General features: G+C 43.8%; 1 protein-coding gene across 4 annotated transcripts; it reads left to right on the top strand.

Moving 5' to 3' along the window:
• Positions 1-247: 247 nt before the first annotated feature.
• On the top strand, positions 248-20,492 carry LOC110522925 (calcium-binding protein 1). 4 transcript variants are annotated; one of them, XM_021601362.2, is made up of 9 exons: positions 248-1,180; positions 12,844-13,008; positions 13,191-13,196; positions 15,066-15,096; positions 15,453-15,596; positions 17,285-17,394; positions 17,687-17,761; positions 17,895-17,967; positions 19,235-20,492. In XM_021601362.2, the coding sequence occupies exons 1-9, from the start codon at positions 509-511 to the stop codon at positions 19,258-19,260; spliced, it is 1,302 nt and encodes a 433-aa protein (XP_021457037.2). In that variant the 5' UTR covers positions 248-508; the 3' UTR covers positions 19,261-20,492. The 4 variants fall into 4 exon arrangements, with proteins under 4 accessions (XP_021457037.2, XP_036833290.1, XP_036833291.1 ...); XM_036977396.1 differs by having other exon boundaries at positions 899-1,180; positions 12,844-13,012; XM_036977397.1 differs by lacking the exon at positions 248-1,180 and adding an exon at positions 8,544-9,031 and having other exon boundaries at positions 12,844-13,012.
• The last annotated feature ends 1,468 nt before the right edge of the window (positions 20,493-21,960 follow it).

The raw sequence follows: 21,960 nt of genomic DNA, 5'->3' as shown, positions 1-21,960 counted from the left end.
TTCTTCTACCAGGGTAACGCTCCTTTTCTTAAAAACAACATTTCATGAAATAACCAAAAAAAGTGTAAACACTGGCCATTTAGTTCCCTTTATATTGCATTCGCCTAAGCATGATCTTCATCCACCTACCAATTTTTTTCAAAACTTGCTTTTTTTGTGTCAGCAATTAGACATTGTTCTTAGGGAGGGGAGGGGGGGGGCTAGTTACCCCCTAGTACCCTACTATAGAAGCGACTGTTTCCTCACTTCGCCTGACACGTAAGGACATCTTTACAATTGCGCGAGCAGGTAGCATTCAGAACTTTATCATTTCACAAGTGAGAGTGTAGGTGTGTGTTCCTAGTTTGCATTGTAGCCTAGGCTAGAGACGCGCGAATAGGTGATCCAACAGGCTGCCCAGATACACATTGGCTAAATGCTCAGCACGACCACACAGGTGCATCTGTCTTAACGACCTCCTGTCCTGGTATCTGCACACAGTAATACATTAAGGGAACGGCATAGGACAATGAGCGCCTCTCTTCCCAAAAGCGAATCTACCACCTCTCTGCTGAGAGCTCCGGCCGTGCCGGTGAGTCGGAGGTCCGAACATTCTGAGCATCATGGGTCGCGCAGCCACTGTAGTCACATACGTCAACCCGACGGAGGTAAAGATGTGCCTGACGAGCCGTGTTGGACCGATGAGCGCGAGGCAAGCGCGCGCAGACCCCTTTGTCAACCGAGGCATGCTGGTGGCAGGACAGACAGGAATGGATGTGATAAACGGGGACATTCCCACCAACAAAGCAGCCACTACAATGACGGCTACAGCCAGGAAGAAGTTAGAGAGCGGGTGGATCGGAGCGGGAAAGACCGCAGTAAGTCGTCTAGACACCCACACCACCACCACCACACCTCAAGAGGTGACCTGCCGCCAGCTCATCACCACGGCAACGCACGTCCGGGGCGGAGGTCCTCGCCAACTCCATCCTATACTAAACAATCCGACGATACTGCGTACTTTTTTGAATCGAAGGACAGAATAAATACTGGGTCGTCCACGAGTTTAAACTCTGTCCCACCCGCAACGTCCACACCAGTTACCGGCCCCGCTACCAGCCGCACCTCCAAAAGACTCAGCACAGCTCCATCTGAACATGACTCCAATCTGCACCCGATAGTGAAATCAGTCTTCGGACAGGTACGTAGTAGTCCCGTGTCTAGACAGAACTACAACACATGATTACTATCGAACAAACATTCAAAGTCAGCACAAGGATTCAACAAGTAAATTAGACTGGGGATTAATAGTCATTATCAATACATACGCCCATTGCCAAAAAACGGCGCGTGACAGAAGTTTCCTTTTTATTCAATAGGAATTTATGTATTGTTTTAATTCAAGGGTAATTTCTAATTGTCATTTTAGACAACCCTCATAGGCTACACCATCACTATACTGTAAAACTGATTGTCTCTAACACAATGCAAAAAGATTCAACTTAATTTACACCGTTGTCCCGTTAATGCATTGGTTTAAACCGCACTCTTACGAATAAACACGTAGGTGTTTGTTGTGTAACAAAGAGATGGGGAAGAAAAACACGTTTAAAGGTCCTGTTGTTGTTTTTTTTATCTCAATATCAAATCATTTATGGGTAACAAATACGTACCTTACTGTGATTGTGTTAAATTAAAATGGTCAAATAAACAAAAATAGCTTCTTAGCAAAGAGCAATTTTCAAGCAAGAGTTCTGCTAGGACTGTCTGGGAGTGTTCTGAGTTGGGAGGGGAAAACGGAAAACTAGCTGTTATTGGCAGAAAGGTTTGGAACTATCTTTCTTATTGGTCTATTGACACATTTACCGTGATGTCATTAGGCAAGCCAAAACTGCATCCCAACTAAACAGGATGAAATTTCACGTGGTATTTTCTCTTACACCTAAAATGATTTATCATAATGTTCACAATTTCACAGTATTGTTTCAACGTCATAGGGTGGAAATATATATATAATCACAGCAAATCATGTTTTTGAAGATTTTTTAACAGTAATTCATGATACAGAAATGTAGAACGCATGACAACAGAGAAGCTATTATGGATTTGTCCAACTGCACAGTGCACTACACAATGTCTCGAACTTGCCCCCAAGATTCCAATGCCTTACTATATTTGAAACAAGACAGTTTGAGACATATGAATAGTAGCCTATAAGTTAGATGATATGGCTCAGACAGCTCAGACATGCGTGATATACACACCTAGAGAAAAATGTAATGCTTCACAGTGTCAGGTTGGTCTGGTAGGGTCAAAGGTGAGGGACAGGTAGAGCAGCAACCCAAGCCAAAATGTGACCGGAGACCCATTCACCCCTGCTGACCATATTAAAAATGTATGCACATTTTGAGTCCAAATTGAACTTCCGTGTAATTAGTTTGATGGAGGGGTTGGCAGACCACCATGCGTAGCGGTATGAATACGGATACTCTCATCATGTCTGTCAGGTGGATAAACTTTCCAATCCTGTGGAAATTGTAGCTGTGCTGAACACCCGACTGCGCACACGCACACGCACGCACGCACGCACGCACACACACACACACACACACACACACACACACACACACACACACACACACACACACACAGCTATTTGTGGTAAGTCACACTCACATCAAGTGTTTAAAAAAGAAAGTGACATTGAACAGTGCTAACACTGTGAGAAATTGGGGAAGGTAAAGGTATAATCTACGCTATACTTTGGGGATGTACACCTGCAGATGGAGAGGTGAGGGTGGATGGTAAAAGAAGGGTGCTTCTCCATCTCTTCATTCCTGCATCCCATCTCCTCTACCATCTACAAATACGAGAGCCCTCCTCAAAGTCCTCATACAATAGTCTCATTCCTACTGTGCCTCTGTTGCTCTTCATGTAGGATATCCAGTTTTTCTTTCTGTGCTTTGAAATATTTTTCTCAGTGCTGAAGAAGATATAAAGCTCAGGAGGCAATACTTTCCCCATGTGTTAATTTGTGCCAGAAATAACCACTCAATCTAGGCCAGAGCTCTAATCAGTCACAGGAGTTCCAGGCAGCAAACCCCAATATATGCAGCACCGCTGTGCTCTATACTGCCTATCTCAATCTGCTCCGTAGTGAGACAGTAGCCCTCTATCACTCTATCCAATCATTATGCCTTGAAATGGGAATACAGAAGGACCTCTAATGACAATATCTGTTAACACTCGCATGTCTGTGAAGTTGCTCAGCTGGAGGAGTTTTCAAGTAGAAAAAGTGTGCAAGGTGACTGTGTCACTTGATGCTAGTGACTGAAAATCAGAGACTTGTCACAAGGCTCTCAGACTCTTTCAGTGGTATCACACCTATAACTGGAAATGCAGTATGGTTGAGTCCAATTAAGTTGTTGCAAAGTTTCAATGCACCTGAGAGTTGGGTGCCTAGATATTGCAAGATGTTCTGTTTGTCTGATACAAAGGTTGTCTGTGTGCGTGCGTGTGTGTGCGCGCGTGGGTTTGTACTTCTCTGTGTGTGTTTGCACAAATGTGCATGTTTGGGTCTTTGGTTGTGATACTCAATTAGAGGACACTGCCTTCCACATTTAAATGTCACATCTGATGGTGTTTTTTTTATTGGCACTGGCACAAGTAGACTTTGAATACATGTTTTGATACGGAGTGAGAATATACCCACTGAGATTCTACATTTCACATTTCCATTAAGGTCTGCATACAATCCCTACAGAACTTATTTTCTGCCAGTGGAAGCTAAATATAGCATTCCCAAGACCTGATTATAAGAGAGTAGAGGAGAGCAGCCTTTTATGGTGGTAGTAAAAATATTAAAATCATTTGGCTAATACGCTACCTGACAAAGCCAGTTTGCAAGTTGGCGACTTAAGCAGGGATTCCTGCATAAGCAAACGTAGTATCTCAAGCATCCGTATAAATAGCAGGTTTTCGTTTTCATCAGAAGGAATGACTGAAATAGGGGGGCGATGAGGTCATGAGACTAATGAGTGTTTAATGAGGAATGATTCCAATCAGTAGAGGAACATCTTGATCTAAGAACAACATCGCGGTCTAGACGCATGAATAAATAAAACAGCACACATTTTGGTCAGTCATGATAACGTCACACTCTCAGTTCATGGGGAACATAATTATCACACACATAACTGTTTTCATATTTTCAATTCATTCATGTTGTACCTAGCAAGACTGTATGTCGATGTCGTCACACATTAATTACAGTATATAGGCTACATTTTCCGTCGCTATTCATTTATAGACCAATCCAGGTAGCAGCAGCACCTTGGACATGGACAGAACAGCAGTGGGCCTGTGTCCCACCTGGAATTAACACCAATGACCTTCGGCCTCGCTTCTTAGCCACGATTGGGCCAAACTCTTCTTTCAGTCTATTCGCAGCTTTCACTGCTGTATTGAGTACTTTATTTGACCTAAAGAGACCTGTTCTGAGGAAAGGAAAATATTCATTGGAAGTCTTCGAAAATAAGTAAATAGAGCTAAATGAGAAACAATGAGAAAACAATGAGAAAACACCTCTGAGATGACACCACCAGATGGAGGTGACTGCTTACAATTTGTCAAACAGAGAGTGTGCGTTTGTTTGTAAGATATGTGTTACTATAAACCGTGGATACAAACACAAAGCATTTTCAATGTATTCAAAGTGGTGTATTTGTGTGTACATCCGTGTTTGATAACAGGCTGTGTGTTGGTTCTGCAGTTTATCCAGCTTGAGCTAATAAGTTACTCATTATTAAACTGTGTTGTGTGTTAGCGATTTTGACAATCACACATGAGCAAATCCACAGTTGTCAAACCAAGTCATATAAGCAGGTATTTAAGGAATTGGATAAATAGGAGGAGGGATCCGAGCTAGGTGGACGGGCATGCTAATAGACCTGTGTTATGTAAGGAAAACACAGGACTCTATTTTTCCTCTTCAGCTCCCTGTTGTCACAGCATCTGACAGCTCTCTGGTAAAATCACAGCTGAGGCTTCCTTTTCCCTTGCTCCCTTTTCCTGCTGTTGCTCTCTCTCCCTCCTGCCTACCTTCCCTTGTCACTCTTCCACTGAATCAACATCTTTCTCTCTCTCTCTCTCTCTCTCTCTCTCTCTCTCTCTCTCTCTCTCTCTCTCTCTCTCTCTCTCTGTCTCTCTTTCTTTGTCTCTCTCTCTCTCTCTCTCTCTCTCTCTCTCTCCTTTGTCAGTCTCCTTCCTTTCCCTTTTTTATTGGTTCTCTGACCATCTTTCCATCCCTCCCTTTTTACCTCCCTCCCCCCTTCCCTCTCTCCCACCAGGGTCATACTGACCTTGATGAGATCTGAAAGGGAAAGAGAATAGAGGGGGGCAGAGAAAATGGAGAGAGATCATGGATGACAGAAAATAGAGAGAAAGGGGGAAGGGAAAGGAGATGAGGATAAGCTGCTATGATGTAGGTATTGTCGTATGAACCATGTCATTTCAGTTTTCAATATGTTTATAGCCCAAAGACTATTTATAGCCACGGATGGGTATTTATACAGTCCATTAACGGATGGTTGTGAAGGAGCTAGATGTTTTCACTATTCAGTTAAATCCTCATTGAAATGGGAAGGATTAGACCGTGAAATTCAAGAGACTGTGTAATGACGTCTGTGTCCGTGCGCATGTGCGTGCACGCGTGTGTTTGTGTGTGAATATGAATTATTAATATTCATCGTAACCTGATGCTGTCTGTAGCCAGTGAAAGAGGAAAACAGAGAGAGAGAGAGAGAAAGGGGACACAGAGGTTAAAGCAGATGAGATGCAGAAGAAAAAGAGAAGTGTAATATTGGCTGGGGTTGTATAAAATACAATGTGCTTTGCTATTTGAAACGTTGACAGCAAACTACTCCCCCTCCATTCTCCTTTTTTCATGAGCTTCTCTCTTCACTATCCCTAGCACGGAATGAATTAGTCTCAAATGAAAGATGATCGTTTCCTTGCCGTAAAATAACAACCAATTCAACCTAATCAATTATTCACACTTGAATCAAAACGACTGTTATATTTTACCTCAGGAGATGACCTGTCACCATGAAGGTCACCATAGCCTCTCTCTGCCTGGGGTGCTTTTATAGGTCACTGAATGAATGCTCCTCTGGTGATCTTCACATACAGAGCTGTGAGGCTGCGAACATGCTACAAGGTCATCGTCCCAATTCAACAGTTTTTTTTCAGGCTCAGCTCTCCTCCATAAAGAGACAGAGATAAGGGTTATCCATTCTTCAGTATTTACCCCCAGATGAAACAAAAATACAAAGAATAAAGCACATTATGAATCTATTTTCTCAGAAGAACATCTGTATGTGAATAGTTATGTGAGGCAATGTAGCGTTATAATATACAGTAATAATTATAGGTCATTGGAGGAGGTACAACTTTTTTACTGTGAGACTAATATGTTGATTGTTGTATAGGGGCTACAGAATGAGCCCACACTCACAGACAGTACCAAAGTATAGTACATGGGGTATAGTACAAACATGGAATGAGAAAAGGCATACCATGACGGCATCATGAGAGATGACGCTATCAGCCCTCCCAGTTCCAGACCCCTCTCCCTTCTCTCCCAGCTCAAATCTTCCTTAAACTGCGAATGCAATTATTAACATGACATTTCCTATTGGAATTAGCTGCCTGTCTCTCCCGTGACAAACTGTATGCGTGTGTGCAAGTGTGCCTGCATGTGTGCAGCTTCTTGAAATACTAATGCATGCTTTCCTTTGTGTGATGACTGTGGGTGTTCATGTGACTTGTTATTAGCACACATTATAGAGGGATTTTTGTATGGATGAGTCTATATCAGGAGGTGTGTGAATGCAGTGAGCATTATTGTTTATGTGAATTGTCACCATTATGTAGGTTTAATAAGCTGTGTGTGTGCTGTGTCTTTGCACTGACATTATGAGAGCCGACGGCTCCTGAGTCTGATTTCTAATGTGTTCTGATGTTCACAATGAGCCTCCGTGGGGGCTCATTGTGAGAGGAGAGGCAGAGTGAGAATAAATGAATGGAAGAGAGAGGATAGACGAGAGATAGGACCTTGGTGTGTGTAACTATGGGAAACAATTGACAAAGTCAAACAGGAAATGATGTTGTTGATTATGTGACCAGTGGCAGCCACTGCAGGGGATTGCAGGGATTGCTATCAGCATCAGCATCCCTGTGGAGCTTGCTGTCTAAAAGCTGAGACCCCTGTAGCTGTCTAGCAAGTATATGCAGTGATTTGTGGTGTGTTTGCGCGTGTGTGTAGTACATGTACGTGCGTGTGTGTGTGTGTGTGTGTGTGTGTGTGTGTGTGTGGTCGGTCCATCATTCACATGCCTTTTATGTTCATTTCATGCATATTTTGTAGAGCTTTGACTTTGATCTCAATACTGTCCCTTCTAGTTTAGCATGCCTTTGTGATGAGCGCACTCTTCTGTGTGTGTACATGTGTGTGTACGAGAGAGGGGGAGGTAGCCTATTGGTTAAGAACGTTGGGCCAGTAACCCGAAAGGTCGCTGCTTAGAATTCCCAAGCTAACTAGGTGAAAAATCAGTCAATGTGCCCTTGAGCAAGGCACTTAACCTTATTGCTCCTGTAAATTGCACTGGAAAAGAGCATTTGACAAATGACTAAAATGTACATGAAGAGAGAAAGGGGAGGGAGAGAGCGAGGAGAGAGAGGGAGGAGAAAAAGAGAGGGGGAAGAGAGAGCGTGTGTTGTATTTTTAGCTCCATAGCCCCACATCTGTGTGGGTTTAATCCAGTATATGCATGTGTGTGTTTAATCCAGTGTATGCATGTGTGGGTTTAATCCAGTATATGCATGTGTGTGTTTAATAAAGTATATGCATGTGTGGGTTTAATCCAGTATATGCATGTGTGGGTTTAATCCAGTATATGCATGTGTGGGTTTAATCCGGTGTATGCATGTGTGGGTTTAATCCAGTATATGCATGTGTGTGTTTAATCCAGTGTATGCATGTGTGGGTTTAATCCAGTATATGCATGTGTGGGTTTAATCCAGTGTATGCATGTGTGGGTTTAATCCAGTGTATGCATGTGTGGGTTTAATCCAGTATATGCATGTGTGTGTTTAATCCAGTGTATGCGTGTGTGGGTTTAATCCAGTATATGCATGTGTGGGTTTAATCCAGTGTATGCATGTGTGGGTTGAATCCAGTGTATGCATGTGTGGGTTTAATCCAGTATATGCATGTGTGGGTTTAATCCAGTGTATGCATGTGTGGGTTTAATCCAGTGTATGCATGTGTGTGTTTAATCCAGTATATGCATGTGTGTGTATTTGTATTAGTGTCTCCAGTGTGTTGTTCGGGGGAAGGTAATATGTTAATGAGCTTTTTTACCACTTTCTCTTTGCAGAGATGGTTTGAAACAGTGCAACAGAGTGAGGGAGAGACAGACGGGAGAGGGAGGGGGGGAAAGAGGGAGAGACTGAGGGAGAGAGAGAGACGGGAGAGGGAGGGGGGAAAGAGGGAGAGACTGAGGGAGAGAGAGAGAGAGAGGACGGTCAGCCAATGAATAAAGCAATCTTGCATTTTCTGCTTTGAGCGCATGCATCTCGCTAAGACATGCCTGCCTCCTCTCCCTCTCATGTCTTTGTCACTTTGATCTTTCATTCTTTGTAGTATTTCTTTGCTTTCCTCCATTTAGGTTTACCTCCCCTCTTCCCTCTCTTCCAGTGACTCCCAGTGTCCTTCCCTCTAGGTCCTATGTTGATCTTGTGCAACCTCACTCTCCCACTCTTTCTCTGTGCGTCTCTTTCCCCCCCTAAATTCCCTCGTCTTGGTTTCTGACCCACTGGACCCCCTTTCTCTTTATCCCATGCATAGAAACACATGCACATGCAAACGCACATGCAAACACATGCACACACACCACACAGGCATACTAACACAGACACGTTTAGAGACGCACCACACACTGAGAGGGACTTCACCATGGGGAACTCTGTCAAATCTCACTTCTCCAAGAAGGTAAGGTTTTGTGTACTGTGTTCTGGCTGTGGTCCACCTGAACCCCTGACTGTCTGTGGTGCATGTCTCACTATGTGTCCTTAACTTGACTGGAGGTTATTGGACCACACTGGACCTTTTTGACCCTGGGATTGTGTCACGGGAGGTTGGTGGCACTTTCACTGGGGAGAACGGGCTCGTGGTAATGACTGGAGCGGAATCGGTTGAATGGTATGTAATACGTCAAACACATGGTTTCTAGGTGTTTGATGCCATTCCATTAGCTTCGTTCCAGCCATTATTATGAGCCATTCTCCCCTCAGCAGACTCTACTGGAATGTTTACAGTAGTGTTGGACTGTGTGAGACTCGGTTTTAGAGCACACTGCTGTATTGACTGTGAGAGACTCCGTTTCAGAGCACACTGCTGTGTTGACTGTGAGAGACTCGGTTTTAGAGCACACTGCTGTGTTGACTGTGAGAGACTCGGTTTTAGAGCACACTGCTGTGTTGACTGTGAGAGACTCGGTTTTAGAGCACACTGCTGTGTTGACTGTGGGAGACTCGGTTTTAGAGCACACTGCTGTGTTGACTGTGGGAGACTCGGTTTTAGAGCACACTGCTGTATTGACTGTGAGAGACTCGGTTTTAGAGCAAACTGCTGTGTTGACTGTAAGAGACTCGGTTTTAGAGCACACTGCTGTGTTGACTGTGAGAGACTCAGTTTTAGAGCACACTGCTGCGTTGACTGTGGGAGACTCGGTTTTAGAGCACACTGCTGCGTTGACTGTGGGAGACTCGGTTTTAGAGCACACTGCTGCGTTGACTGTGGGAGACTCGGTTTTAGAGCACACTGCTGTGTTGACTGTGAGAGACTCGGTTTTAGAGCACACTGCTGTGTTGACTGTGGGAGACTCGGTTTTAGAGCACACTGCTGCGTTGACTGTGGGAGACTCGGTTTTAGAGCACACTGCTGCGTTGACTGTGGGAGACTCGGTTTTAGAGCACACTGCTGCGTTGACTGTGGGAGACTCGGTTTTAGAGCACACTGCTGCGTTGACTGTGGGCGACTCGGTTTTAGAGCACACTGCTGCGTTGACTGTGGGAGACTCGGTTTTAGAGCACACTGCTGCGTTGACTGTGGGAGACTCGGTTTTAGAGCACACTGCTGCGTTGACTGTGGGAGACTCGGTTTTAGAGCACACTGCTGCGTTGACTGTGGGAGACTCGGTTTTAGAGCACACTGCTGCGTTGACTGTGGGAGACTCGGTTTTAGAGCACACTGCTGCGTTGACTGTGGGAGACTCGGTTTTAGAGCACACTGCTGCGTTGACTGTGGGAGACTCGGTTTTAGAGCACACTGCTGCGTTGACTGTGGGAGACTCGGTTTTAGAGCACACTGCTGCGTTGACTGTGGGAGACTCGGTTTTAGAGCACACTGCTGCGTTGACTGTAGGAGACTCGGTTTTAGAGCACACTGCTGCGTTGACTGTGGGAGATCTCAGTCAGACTTCTGGTCTGAGGAGCAGTGTTCCCGCTCTTATAGGCTAGTTGTGAATATTAGAGGAGACAGGACAACCTAGTGTGTCATGCTGTTGTCTCATCCAACCCACTGAACCACTGTAACTAAAATAGTCCGCTGACCAGAATAGAATACCGACTGTGATGCTTGAAATCATTTGTGGACTGGATGACGACAGTACCACTCTACCACACATTAGGACTGTATTGTGTCTGTTTTTCCATATTTCTTTGTCATAGATATATACCAGATGGACATATAACTGTTTTTCCCTACTGAATGTCAGTTGAGCTGGAGTGACTGTGTTGGAGTCCTCAGTGTAGCCAAAGAGGCTTAACCGTCACTCAACTGTAGTCGACAGTGTCCAGTGGTGTCCTGGAACCCGCTCGCTGGGATGAGTGGTGTCAATGAGCAGGTTCATGTCAAGATCAACCACATGAGTCAAAGGACTTGGCCCCAAACCAGCGTCACCACTTCACCCCTTCAGAGGGGATACAGTGGCGCGGACAAACCAACAGGTGGCGCTATCCTGTTTAACCCTGCCTACAGGAGCGCCACGAACCATAACCTGATCTTAGCAGAAACCTTGTTGACGCAGGTTGTTTTTGCAACCGGCTGATGTTCATTGTTCCATACGTGGACTACAAACTGGATTTGACTGAGCGGCATGTATCTATAGAATGGATACATTTGACTTAGTTCTACAGTATCTGCCAGCGCGACATGCTTAGTCTGTGTACAACAATGACAGCCACAGTTCTTTAGCTATCTAGTACAATGATAACTGCACAATAAAGACAGGATTCCATGTTCAGTGGGAGCGCCGGGACACCATGCATCAGGGATTTAAATCCCCTTCAGCAGCTGTACATCCTTGAGCGTGTACAGTACAATATGACAAGCAACAGTTGAAGCCATCTGGTAAATAGGAAGTTACTTCTCGACTGCTTCTCACATTTCAATATTGTTCTAGCTGCCATTTCAACGTCATCATTTTTAACATACGTCTCCGCGTTAGTAGTGGTTTTGGTGACACACTGGACCTTCAGAAAATCTGCACTGCTTCATGCATCACTTGCTCAGATTACCCAGTGGACAGTGCGATGGGGTGCACTGTAGCAGGGCAGGAGCTGGCACTAGAAATTCAGCAACAGATGGAGTATGAAGGTCACCCAAAATATCCCACCAAGCTAATTAAAATCCCACCAAGGGAGGGATGGAAGGATAGTGGGGCAGGGATAGAGAGAGAGCTGTCTCGCTGCTGAGAAAGGCTATTTTGGGGGGAAACAGACAATGGAGGGAAATAGAAGCATGTCCTTCTTAAGTTGCCAGCTCAGTGTTCCTTGTATAGTGTCACTTTTGTCATAAGCCTGTCAGCGTTCCGGTCTCTAAACACAGCTCAGCTCTGTCCACTGATGCCACTTTTCTGTTGGTCTGTCATTCGACTGCAGAAAGGTTGGCCCTTATTTGCCTTGGTGCAGATTAATATTTGTAAAGGTTTCAATGGTGGCTGATGTTCCCCTCTTTAATTAACCCGAGGCTCTGTCTGTAATTGGGGCTGGGCATTGTGTGGCCTGCCGCTGCCCCGTGGTCCACAGACTAATTGGTCATTATAATGTAATGGCTGGATGGATTTGATTCCTTCCATTGGGACAATGGCAAATTGGAATGAGCACAAATAAGCCACCCATCACTTTCATATGCAAGTGGCTTTCCTATCAAGAACTAAACCCTGTATTTAAAGGTTAAATGGAGATTAGACTAAATTATCTATTGACAACCCTACATCTTTAACCAGTAATGAGTGTGACCATTTTTGGGGTCGCTGTCACACGGAACACTAAACTGTGTCTATCAAAAGCAGAATGGCTTGCAGATATTTGTTTGCGTCTTCCTGCGTGTTCTCTCGTGGATTGGTCTGATTGTCTTAGTTAGCTGTTGTGTCTCTTTGATTGTATGTGCTGAGTGCTGAGTCAAATAAGTGTCCCCAGCTGCACAGAGAGCATCTTTGGGATGGATGGATGGGTGGCATTCAGTGCCCCGTTCACTGAACCCAGCCCCTGACTGTGTTCTTTTCACATGAATGACACCCCGACAAGCCCCATTACCATCCTGACCTTTGACCTCACAGGGACTAGCAGACCTCAGCCTCTCTACCTCCACCTCCATCCACCCACCCTCATGCCAGCTAGCCTCTTGTTGTAGTCTGACTCCATGTTGTCCATCCACAAGCTGAGTCACAGTCTGTGTCCCTGTCTCTGCCCCTGCACCTCTATGTCCTGGCCCCACAACCTGGATGTCTGTGGCCCCAGGACCAGAAGAAGAACTACAGAGCAGTGCAGTCCTGTGAGGAGGGGACTGGGGGGGCCTATCTTGAGCCACTAGTGGCTATGGCTCAGAATGGAGGCAACATGCACAACGTACTGGGGCCTGCCTGCATCTTTCTACGCAAGGGCTTCGCTGAGAGCCGGCAGGCTGTACGTAAGTCCAGACACAAACAGACACATGCCCATAATGCATGCAGAGACACATTTACAGTATATAGCTGCACCTGATAAAACAGTGTTCACAAAAGCTTGCACACAATCATACAGACATTCTGTCTTTGTCTGCTTCTTTTTCACCCACGTTGACCAATACACTCCTTATGGACTCAAAGAAGAAGGTAATGGACTAAAAATATTTGCAGTAACTACATATAGAATGCCTGCCAGTTGGTGTGAAGATAAGTGTATGCGTATGCGACTGTGTGTGGGTGTGTGTGTGATGGCACTCATTGCCATTTGTGTCACGCTGATAGATTGTAAGTCCTTGTGGTACACCTAGTATTAACCTGACAGACTGCTATCCCAAGTACTAAAGTCTGCGTGGAGCAGCGGCAGATGTCTTCATCTGTCTCACTCTCACTGTGATCAGTGGCAAGTCCTTGTCGTTAAGGGAAGATGTGCACTGACCTCTCCTTGGTAGACTGGCACCGTCCATATAAGCTAGCCGTTTCACATCCGTTACACATAGCCTGTCCTGACGATGTACTCTGTTCTGGGGATGCAGGGATGGATGCGGGGTAGAGCTACTTCAAAGGCTAGACTTTAAACTTGAGAGAGAACAAAAGGAACTCCTTCAGTCCTTGTTCCCCCACCAACCTTCAAAGGTGGCATGTACCTCTCTCTCACCTAAGTAGATAGGCTCCTCAGACAAGCGTCAGACAAATTCTCTAGACTAAGTTGCATTTGGGTAGCCTGCCGACTCGCACTAAATTCTTCCCCTGTTTTGTCGTTCACTACATACTTTAGTCTGAGACTGCTAACATTGAAGTCATTTGTCGTGACAAAGGGCACGAGGGGCGTTGTATAAAACAAAAACATCAACGATTGGATCGTCTCTAACCAATCAGAGTATCAAAGCCAATGACTCTCTACCCACGTGTGTCCTGGCCCAATCCATCGGTTTCTGGACCAATCAGACGGCTCCAAATGTGTTCGCATTCGGTGAAGGGTTGGGGAGCTACTCAGATCCAGACTTATTACGGAGAATTTGGCCGAAACAAGGAGTCTGGGTAGCCAGGCAAGCATTTGGGTTCATCATTACATGATTTAACATAAGAAAGGGGTTGCACACATGACAAAGGTACTCTATGATATATTATACTGAACAAAAATATAAACGCAACATGTAAAGAAATAAAAGATACGAGACATGTTCCATACGCACAAAAATAATATTTCTCTCAAATTTTGTGCACAAATTTGTTTACATCCCTGTTAGTGAGCATTTCTCCTTTACCAAGATAATCCATATCCCTGACAAGTGTGGCATATCAAGAAGCTGATTGAACAGCATTATCATTACATACAGTATGTGCATCTTGTGCTGGGGACAATAAAAGGCCACTCTAAAATGTTCAGTTTTGTCCCTCAACACAATGCAACAGATGTCTCAAGTCTTGAGGGAGTGTGCAATTGGCATGCTGACTGCAGGAATGTCCACCAGAGCTGTTGCCAGAGAATTGAATGTTAATTTCTCTACCATAAGCCGCCTCCAACGTCGTTTCAGTGAATTTGGCTGTACGTCCAACTGGCCTCACAACTGCAGATCACGTTTAACCACGCCAGCCCAGGACCACCACATCCGGCTTCTTCACCCGTGGGATCGTCTGAGACCAGCCACCTGAACAGCTGATGACACTGAGGAGTATTTCTGTCTGTAATAAAGCCCTTTTGTGTGGAAAAAAAATTCTGATTGTCTGGGCCTGGCTCTTCGGTGGGTCTATGCCCTACCAGGCCCACCCATGGCTGCGCTCCTGCCTATTCATATGAAATCCATAGACAAAGGCCTAATTTATTTATTTCAATTGACTGATTTCCTTATATGAACTGTAACTCAGTAAAATCGTTGAAATTGTTGCATGTTGCGTTTATATTTTTGTTCATTATACTATTGTTGAATTGATCATATCTGACAAGAGTTTTGTAGCATCATGAGTCATCACCTGAAGAATGCCACACACTGGGTCCTAACCCTGTCTTCTTTACAGGATAGAGAGCTGAGGCCGGAGGAAATGGATGGTAAGTATCGTTATACAGGAGCATACAGTTTAAATGACAAAGAGCCTTCATATTGCATGGTATTGCATAGTCCAGATCGGGCTGTAGCAGTCCTCACTGGTTTAGATGCAGACAAACAAAGGGTCTGACCGTGGTAAACTTTCATTGTCATGTTGTGTGCCTTTAAGTGCCTTTCTGTGAACTTTTCTGCCCAAAATCATTGCGGACTGTTCCAAGCTTACACAAGCTTACCTCTCACCCTCATGTTCATTATACCACTACACTCATTGTAGTAGTAACAATAAACTAACAATGATTTTGATAATGTGGTTGAAAAACCCTATTTATATTTGTCCATGTGTTCCTCTGTCTCGCAGAGTTGCGTGAGGCTTTTAAAGAGTTTGACAAAGACCATGACGGCTTCATCGGCTGTAAAGACCTGGGCAACTGCATGAGGACCATGGGCTACATGCCTACTGAGATGGAGCTGATTGAACTGAGCCAGCAGATCAATATGAACTGTGAGTAACTCTGTGTGTGTGTGTGTGTGTGTGTGTGTGTGTGTGTGTGTGTGTGTGTGTGTGTGTGTGTGTGTCTGTGTGTGTGGATAGGGAGAATGTTGTGAGTGTAAAGGTCCACCAGTGTTCCTTTTTCTATGATATTTCCTCTCTCTCTCCATCATTCTCTCTCTCTCTCTCTCTGTCTTCCTCTCTCTCCCTCTCTCTCTCTCTCTCTCTCTCTCGCACTTTCCTTTTTAACTCTCTTATTATTACCCCCCCCTCTCTCACTCTCTCTCTCTCACACTTTCCTTTTTAACTCTCTTATTATTACCCCCCCCCCGCTCTCTAGACTTTTCCTTTTTTAACTCTCTTTTACAGTTTTTCTCAATTGCTAAAACACAATTTCTGAAACCTTGCTCCATTTACTGAAAACATTAAACACAAAACCTCATCTTCTAGCACTATTTACATAACCTCTGACTCCTTTTGCAAAATTAAACATTCGCCTCAAAACAGTTTTACCTGTGTTCAAAATCAAACACTGCTCTCAAATCATAAACAAAGTGATCAAAATGATATACACTCTCAAGCAGTCAGTAAACAATACACCGAAAAATAGAAAACACATTGTTCAAAACATACAATTCTCAGGGAGAAGTACATTTTTAATCTAAAAAAATATTCATATTTTTCCGTCATTGTCTTTTGATGAACGAAAACATGTTCTATCATAGTAGCTCAAAATGTATCAGAAACTACTACTCTGCTTTGCTCTTTGCAATTTTGTTTTTTGTTCTTCCTCCTCCTTGTACCCCTATTTTTACAGTACTGTACCCTGCATCTCACAAACTTGTCCTTTGTCTCTATGATACTGTGATACTAATTCTTGTTCTTTGTTGATATGAACCTACAACCAGTCAAAATCTATTGACCAGTCAGTACTGTTAATAAATAGAAAGCACAATGTTCAGGGCCATACAATTCATCCATTGTACAGTATACAGCCTACAATGCACTGTACTACAGTATCCATTCTCAGACTTTCTCCTTCCCACCTTCAACAACCTGTTTGCTCTCTGAACTGGCTTATATTGGTTGTTTCATCATTTGAAACAGGTTAAATCAATTTTGAGTGGTTGTGTTCAATCAATGACATATGTTCTCTATTTGTATTTGATTGGTGCCACTTGTGTTTATCAGTATGGACGACATGTGCATTAGAGTGCAGAATGTATTTTGAGAATTAGAATGTGTTTAGAGTTTTGCTGAAAAGTCTAAGTGAGATCTGCAAATTGTGTTTTACCATGTGAAATGGTTTAAGGTATTGACAACAGACTGCATAATTAGCTAAATGAGTCCAGGCAACTGAGAACTTTGTTCAGCCAATGGGCTTTAGTGTTTTAGCAATTGAGAAAAAACTGCACTATTTCCTCACCATTACACACAGGCCTCTGAACATTCAAGGTCCAGTACCTCTGACGTAGATCCCTTTAAAAATTTCCCCTGAAAGGAACATAAAATCACATCCGTCCTGTAAATACTCTGTGGGCTTTGGGAACATTGATGGCTGAATATGACGCTGTAGATAAGTCTTGCCAGCCTTGTCTTTCTGTCCTTTTTCAAGGTTGCATGTTTCTGTCATTGTGCAAATGTCCCTGACGATGTATTCTGTAGAAATGAATGTTTCCTCTATCCTCTATCTCACACAGTGGGAGGACATGTTGACTTTGAGGACTTTGTGGAGCTGATGGGGCCTAAGCTTCTGGCTGAAACAGCTGATATGATCGGGGTCAAGGAGCTGAGGGACGCTTTTAAAGAGGTGAGGATAAGGGATGGAGAGGAAGGGGGCTGGTATGGAATGAGAAAAGAATAAGAGAGCGAGTGATGGAAGTAGAGTGAGAGGGAAAGGAAGATAATGAAAATAGAAATGAGATAATAGAGAAAGGAAGAACCAAATCCAAAGGCGATGAAAGAAAGTTTACGCTAAAGGAAAGTTGATTCAATGAGGAGAAGCACGACTTACGAGGGGAACTCGATATTCATTTTGGAGCGATGACGGTGTTTGGAAAGGGCAGAATGATTAACTAGTTCACTATTAATTACTCGTTCAGTTTGACACCAATGGTGACGGCAAGATCAGCACATCAGAACTCAGAGAAGCAATGAAAAAACTTCTCGGTCAACAGGTAAGAAAAGTAGTCTTTCGCTTTGTGTGTTCCCTCACTCTTTCACTCAACTTGTCCACGCATCTGTCTGATCCTGTCACTGTAGCCTACATCGGAGTAGTGTCATTTCTCGGTTCTTTCCCTGTTCTGCTAGGTTGGTCACAGGGACCTAGAAGACATCCTGCGGGACATTGACCTGAATGGAGATGGTCACGTGGACTTTGAAGGTGAGCTGTCTAAGTGGGTTCTACGATACCTCTTCATAGGGCGTTTTTTGACCGGTATTATCGTCGTTGTTATTTTGTTGTGTGAAACATCCCAGGGGGAAGGAACTGGTTGAATCAACGTTGTGTCCACATCATTTTCAACAAAAGTCAAACGTGGAATTGAAAAAATCCTCAGTGTTAAGGAATTCCTTGGAATGTTTGTCTCTTTTTCACCCAACGTTTAACCTAAATCCAATGACATGGTTCAAATTGTTGTTGATTTCACGTTGAATTCACATTGGTTGAAAACTCAATCAAATGTAAATCCAAACTAGATGTTGAATTGACGTCGGTGCCCAGTGGGATTAAATTGCAGCACCTGACAAATCCCTCTCCACTATTCATGTCCAACCAGCCCCTTTGGGATTGCTGATATTGCTCAACATGAGCTCCCTCATAATAACAAGTCCTGTGAGAAAAGTGAGCTCCCTCATAATAACAAGTCTGCACAAGATTTTTTAGCTTGCTTTATTGAACATAAAGCAAGCTAGAAATCTTGTGGAGTCTATTCCCTTCGGACACTCTCACATACTCAAATACAAACACAGTGCACAAACACTCTCTGTCTCTCTACCGCTCACACACTCTCTCTCAATCACACATACACTCTCTCCTGCTTCACACTCACATTATCTATCACACACACATACAAGCACATACACATGCATCGACACGCTGCCTCAGTGCCAATCCTCACACACACACACATTTTGAGTCAGGATACTCCAGCACCATGCTGAGAGTGAGACGGGCGGATGAAGGGAGTCGGGCTGTCTGTCAGATTATCTCCACACCAAGGGATTATGTCACCTCATAGATGACCAAGAGAACAAGGAAAGCATGCTCTCTCTCTCTCTCTCTCTCTCTCTTTCTCTCTCTCTCTCTCTCTCTCCACCTCTCTCTCTCTCCCTCTAGCCTTTTCCTTTTTGAACAATCTTTTATTATTTCCTCTCGCTCCCTCTCTCTATCTCTTCTCCTTCCCCTAACACACACTCGAAGACAGGCGGGATAAAAATAGCAATGTGCTGCTTTTCTTCCTAGAGTCATTACCCACTAAATCCATCCATGTTTATGATCCCCAGTGCTCAAAATACATCTTTATTTTTATTGGCTGATAGCAGCACGTGCAGTTCTTCAAAGCGCCATGATCTTCAGCCCCTACACTTGATCTAAATCATGTTAATTCTCTAACTCTGTTGTTTTATTCATCTTTCTCCTCACCCCTCAGAGTTTGTACGTATGATGTCTCGCTGAGTGACAGGTTAAGCACCTGTAGGCCATGTTTCTGACTGGCCCCTTTCCTGGTAAGAGAGGAAGAGAAGGAGAAGAGATGCCGGAGCCCTTACCAACAGACCACTTACCTCTGACTTCTGTACAACAGAAGGGGGAAACGACATATCAACAACCGCCCTGCTACTGCCACATCCGAAGACGAGCACAGAAGCTGACGGAACAACGTCAGCGATCATGACGCTGTATGCTGCTGTCTCTAAGAGCAAAAGAGATCAACAGCCAGCCTCCCACAATTTTACACTGTACATTTCCGATATTAGAGAAAACATTTGTAGGTGTTTACAGGGGCTAAAGAGCAATGTGACGTTTGAGCTACTTACAATCATTACCATGGTTGGTTAAGGCTATGGGAAAGTAAAGGAGACATATTGACATTTTTAGCATTTTCTCATGCCAGCGTCTCCCATTACCAACCTAAAGCACTATATTCCCCTCTGGGCCTTTGTACTCCTAAGCTAAACTTTTTAATGGCAATATTATTTCAACGTACCTACTGTCAAAATATGTATTGTTCATGTGTGCGTACGTGTATGTTTGTGTGAAGCTCAATTCTCCCATATTGTACGATTCCATATGTCTTAAGCTACTGTAGAGTTAGTTTCAAACCCATGGCATACGCTAGCCAACTGTCTCTGTCTTGAAATACATCTCACGTATTAGCGCTGATGCACTTCTTCAGATTATCAAACACATATCGAGTTACATTATACAAGCTCTGAACATAGATGGGCAACTGTTTTGATAAAGGAAAGAGCATTTTGGTGAAAACCGAAGACTGGGGAATGGGGTAGCAATCATAAATAAACTGTTTACGTCTGGCCAACCCAAGACCCAAAGATGTGCACATTGTTTTTTGCATGAATACTGAGATTGCAAGCTCCACTTTTGATTTAACCAGACACACTGTCACGCTGTCCCTCCGTACAAATCAACAATGTGCACCACAGACAAACAAACACACTGTAATTTATTGTGGTGATCAACATAACACTGAAACCTGTGTCTCTCTATGTGTGCGAGATCAGTGTGTATCTCTGTACTGATGAGAGTGTGTTTGTGTTTGAGTGTGGAACTTGTGAGTTTTTGTGTGTCTCCCTTATGCAGTCTTATTTGTGACTTTGTCTTGTGCAATTCTATGCATGCCAAATACTAAAACAATGTGTAGTTGAGAATAAACAGCTTTATTGCAATTATCCACTTTGTGTGTGTGTGTGTGTGTGTGTGTGTGTGTGTGTGTGTGTGTGTGTGTGTGTGTGTGTGTGTGTGTGGTTGTGCGTGCGTGCGTGCGTGCGTGCGTGCGCGTGTGTGTGACCTCGTCTATGGTAGTAGGTGCCAGGTGTTTGTGTCAAGAACCGCAACGCTGCTGGGTTTTTCACACGCAACAGTTTCCCGTGTGTATCATGTGTGTGTGTGTGTGTATCATGGTCCACCACCCAATGGACATCCAGCCAACTTAACAGAACTGTGGGAAGCATTGGAGTCAACATGGGCCAGCATCCCTGTGGAATGATTTCGACACCTTGTAGAATCCATGCCCTGACGAATTGAGGCTGTTCTGAGGGTGCAACTCAAGGTGTTCTTATTGTTTTGTACACTCAGTATACTTCCATTAGCCTACAGGTTGCAAAAACCTGTCAGATACAGAAATAATGTAATTGATTACAAAATATTTAGAGAAGTGAAATAGCATATGCAAAGACCAAGTTTGCTTTACAAAAGGAGGGAGAGAGAGAGAGAGAAAGAGAGGGAGGAAGAAAGGAAGGGAAGAGATAGTGTATTAAGAGAGAGTAATAACAGAGAAAATAGAGAAAATGCAGGAGCGGTATCACAGAAAAAAGACACTCACAAAAGGTTCCCTTTAAACACACATACCACAGATATGGTTAGGCCTACTCACAGTTCATGTTGCTCTGCTGGCTCATCTCTATCAGCTCTAGCTTAGGCATCACAGGAGGTTGATGCCACCTTAATTGGGGAGAACGGGCTCGTGATAATGACTGGAGCGGAATCAGTGGAATGGTATCAATTACATCAAACACATGGTTTCCAGGTGTTTGATGCCATTCCATTTGCTCCTTTCCGGCCACTATTATCAGTCGTTCTCCCCTCACCAGCCTCCTGTGGTAGGCATGTAGCCAATGGTTCTCATACAGTTAGTTGCCCAGGCCTTTTCAGCCGATGATGCCTCACGCAACTCTGAGAGAGAGTCACAGAATCAAAATATAACCATAATCAAACACCTGTCGCGTACAAAAATGATAGAATTGATGACAAAATATTTAGAGAACTGGAACTGTATACAGAAATAAACAATTAGCTTGAATTAGCTTGAACTGTTTTCTCAACCGGCTGGTAGAACATGTTTTGACATTGGATTTAAAAGTAGATATAAAAGGGAAAAAACATCACTAGAACTTGATTAGTCAACCCTCCCAGCCCTCCTGCATCAATAATTCCTATTCTTTTGGGTAGCCGCAGTTTGTAATTGTGGCACTCGCTCGGAGGGCTGTAAGAAAACTCAAAATCAGGATAAAAGGCAAGAATTCAGTTGGTGGGGGATGAATATTGCACCAATCCTGTTAGTAAAGACCTTGAAAAGAAAGAATATGTAAATAAACAGTTAAATGTAAAAAGGCTTTAAAAAAATCTAGACTTTGGAAA

The sequence above is a fragment of the Oncorhynchus mykiss genome, chromosome 5 (genome assembly GCF_013265735.2).
Source record: "Oncorhynchus mykiss isolate Arlee chromosome 5, USDA_OmykA_1.1, whole genome shotgun sequence".
NCBI lineage: Eukaryota > Metazoa > Chordata > Actinopteri > Salmoniformes > Salmonidae > Oncorhynchus > Oncorhynchus mykiss.
Note: the sequence above shows the minus strand (reverse complement) of the source record. Positions and strands in the feature narration are given on the sequence as shown.